The sequence below is a fragment of the Helianthus annuus genome, chromosome 15 (assembly GCF_002127325.2).
Source record: "Helianthus annuus cultivar XRQ/B chromosome 15, HanXRQr2.0-SUNRISE, whole genome shotgun sequence".
In the NCBI taxonomy this organism is placed as follows: domain Eukaryota; kingdom Viridiplantae; phylum Streptophyta; class Magnoliopsida; order Asterales; family Asteraceae; genus Helianthus; species Helianthus annuus.
The window spans coordinates 72,445,840-72,449,184 of record NC_035447.2 but is presented as its reverse complement, the minus strand read 5'-3'; the positions used below and the strand labels follow the sequence as shown (position 1 = coordinate 72,449,184).

The window sequence follows — 3,345 nt, the reverse complement described above, 5'->3', positions numbered from 1 at the left end:
AAAGTTTACTTGGGCACATTACCAACTCTCACCGTCCCGAAAGAAGACGAGGTGCTAATAGTATACTTGGCCGCATCACGCGGCGCCATCAGTGCAGTTCTAGTCGCCCATCGAACCGGAGCTCAAATCTCCATTTACTATGTAAGTCGAACGTTAAAAGATTACGAAACAAGGTATCCAAACTTGGAAAATTAGCTCTAGCTTTGGTCCATGCTTCACGAAGGCTTCGCCGATATTTTCAATCTCACCCAATTGAGGTTCGAACATATCAAAGAATTCAGCACGTTCTTCGGCGACCCGAAGTGTCGGGCCGCATGGCAAAGTGGGCGATCGAGTTGGGCGCCTTCAACATCACCTTCAAAACCAAGGGTCCATTAAAAGGGCAGGTGATAGCTGATTTCTTAGTCGAAATGCTGGAGGATAAGGAAGTGGAAGGAACGGAGCAGGGTCCAAACAAACCATGGTCTTTGTATACGGATGGAGCTTCGAGCGCCAAAGATGCGGGAGCCGGATTAATACTCACCGAGGATATGACATATGCACTCCGTCTAGAATTCAAGAGCTCCAATAACGAAGCTGAATATGAGGCATTATTGGCCGGCTTGCGTTTAGTAGCCAAAGTTGGAGCAAAAAACGTCGTAGCCCATGTTGATTCGCTACTTGTAGCAAATCAAGTAAATGGAGAATATGAAGCAAGGGAAACCAACATGATCGAGTATTTAGAACAAGTGAAGCATGCGATGGCATTGTTCGACTCGTGCAAGGTCGAACACATCCCTCGCAGCAAAAACAAAAAGGCCGATGCTTTAAGCAAGCTAGCATCTGTGTCATTCAGCCATCTCGCTAAAGAGGAACGGGTAGAAGTGTTGACCGCACCTTCGATCACCACTCCACAGGTCATGCAAGTGGAAGCTCCATCACAAACTTGTATGACTCCGATCATCAACTACTTGGTACACGATGTTTTGCCAGTTCATAAGGCGGAGGCCAGAAAAATCCAGATCAACTCGCTTCAATACCAAATGCAAGAGGGGGGTTTGTACCGAAAGACTTTTCTCGGCCCTCTGTTAAAATGTCTCGATCCAGAGCAAGCTAGTTACATCATCAAAGAAATACATTATGGCATTTGCGGAATCCATGCCGGAACAAAAATGATCGTAACAAAAGTCAGGAATGCAGGGTATTATTGGCCCGGGATGCACGAAAGTGCTGTAAAAGAGCTCCAACAATGTGATGAATGCCAAAAACACATGTCGATAAGCCTCCGAGCGAAGAATGAAATGATCCCAGTAACTGATGCATGGCCTTTTCAAAAGTGGGGCGTAGATATAGTTGGGCCCTTCCCACGATCAAGCGGAAGTGCTCAGTATTTGCTGGTGGCAGTAGATTATTTCACCAAGTGGGTGGAAGCTCGACCATTCATGGTTATCTCTGGCTATAATGTGACGAGGTTCTTCTGGGAACAGATCGTGTGTCGTTTCGGTCTTCCGCTATATATAGTAAGCGACAATGCAAAACAGATTGCAGAAAACCCATTCAAGTGGTGGTGTGAGAGTTTGAAAATTAACCAAGTCTTCTCTTCGGTCGCTCACCCACAGGGGAACGGGCAGGTCGAACAGATAAATCGCCGAATCGTCGATGGGATAAAAAGAAGGCTTGGTTACGAAGGAAAAGGATGGGCAAACGAGTTACCGAACATACTATGGGCTTACCGAACCCTACACATGACAAGTAACGAAGAAACATCGTTCAGCCCTACGTACGGTACCGAAGCAATGATCCCCGCAGAGATCGGGCTCCTGAATCAAAGGTGAAAAAATTGGGAGGAAAACGAACAGGAGCTCCGATCCAATCTCGATTTATTGGAAGAACGCCGAAACATAGGTGCAATCAAAGAAGCCCGATACAAAACGAAAATCGAAAAGTACTACAACGCCCGTACCAAGCTTTATAAGTTTATAATTGGAGACTATGTGATCCGGAGCAACGACGCAAGTCGAGTTGAGGCTCCTGGAAAATTGACCCCTAAGTGGGAAGGACCGTATCGCATAAAAGATGCTAGTGATAAAGGGTCCTACGTGCTCGAAAAGATCGACGGAACCTCCGTCCCAAGAACATGGAATGGGATTCATCTGAAGAAATGCTTCATGTAGACGCCTGCCTACTACGGGCCAAAAAGATCGCTCTTTTTATTTTTAGTATTTCCTTTTTCCATGTAAGTATCGGGAGGGTAATGCCCCGAACATGTTTCCAATTTTCCTGTAAAACCAGGAGGGTCTACCCCGGAACTATGTTATCAAGCTATTGAATAAAGCGATCTAAATTCTAACAGTACAAACCATAGCATATCTATGTATAAGTTCGAACGATATAAAGTGTGCACAAGCGGGCCTCGACCCATGCCTTGCGCCAATCGAGAAGGCTTAAATAGTTCAAAAAATATGAAAAATCTATTAAGCAAAAGGATCTGATTCGATCCAATCATAAAAAGCATAAAGGATTTAAGCAAGTAAAACAAACTTATAAAAGTTCTTGCTACGATCCGGTCATCTAGATGGCCCGATAAAGATTTGGCTAAGTAGTAAAGGTTTGGACGCAAACTAAAACTAAAAGCCAAGCATAAATATCATAACCAAAGTTACGATTCCCTAAAGTTAAGAAAGCGTGTCTGATAAAATCATAACAAGCCCAAATTGTACGGTTACATGCCATAATAGAAATAAAAACATTGTACGAGTACAAAAAACACACACAAGGTCTTTCTTTTTTAATCTTCCTTGATAATGGGAAGTTCACTCTTCTGCTTTATAACCGACAGAGGTTCGTTCACCAGCATCGAAACCATGTCAAGAACCGAGATGTGAAAATTTTCAAAAGCCTTGATCGCAACATCCAAGGTGTCTTTGGCTCCTTTATCATATCCGAGAACCTTTTCAACGGACCAGGCCGAACTTTTTGCAGCTTGAAAGCCCTTCTTGATGCCATTATTCACACCAACGGCGTTGACACTGTTCACCAAATCAGGAACCACTTTCCCCAACTCAGGGCTCTGATGAACCAGTTTAACAACCCAAGCTACCCGATCGGTTAAGAACCATTGTTTTGTAAGCATAAGCTCCGATACAAGGCTGTACAACTCGACCATTTCACCATCGTACCGTGTCATCATATCTTTTGCATCGGCAATCATGGTCTGATGAGATTAAATGGATCTATCATGGGCCCTCTCAAGCTCAAGCTTATCTAAAAGAGAACCAAAGGTTAGAGGCTGAACAAACAAACAAACAAAGAATGCGATGAGCGTACCATTCACTAGGCGAATATGATCAGCCAGCAGTTGATCAT

The 3,345-nt window shown here is 44.0% G+C and overlaps 1 protein-coding gene across 1 annotated transcript; it reads left to right on the top strand.

The window, feature by feature from the left end:
* Window positions 1–314: 314 nt before the first annotated feature.
* On the top strand, window positions 315–1,814 carry LOC110913858. The gene has a single exon (XM_022158678.1). It carries the CDS (start codon window positions 315–317, stop codon window positions 1,812–1,814), a length of 1,500 nt encoding a protein of 499 aa, XP_022014370.1.
* The last annotated feature ends 1,531 nt before the right edge of the window (window positions 1,815–3,345 follow it).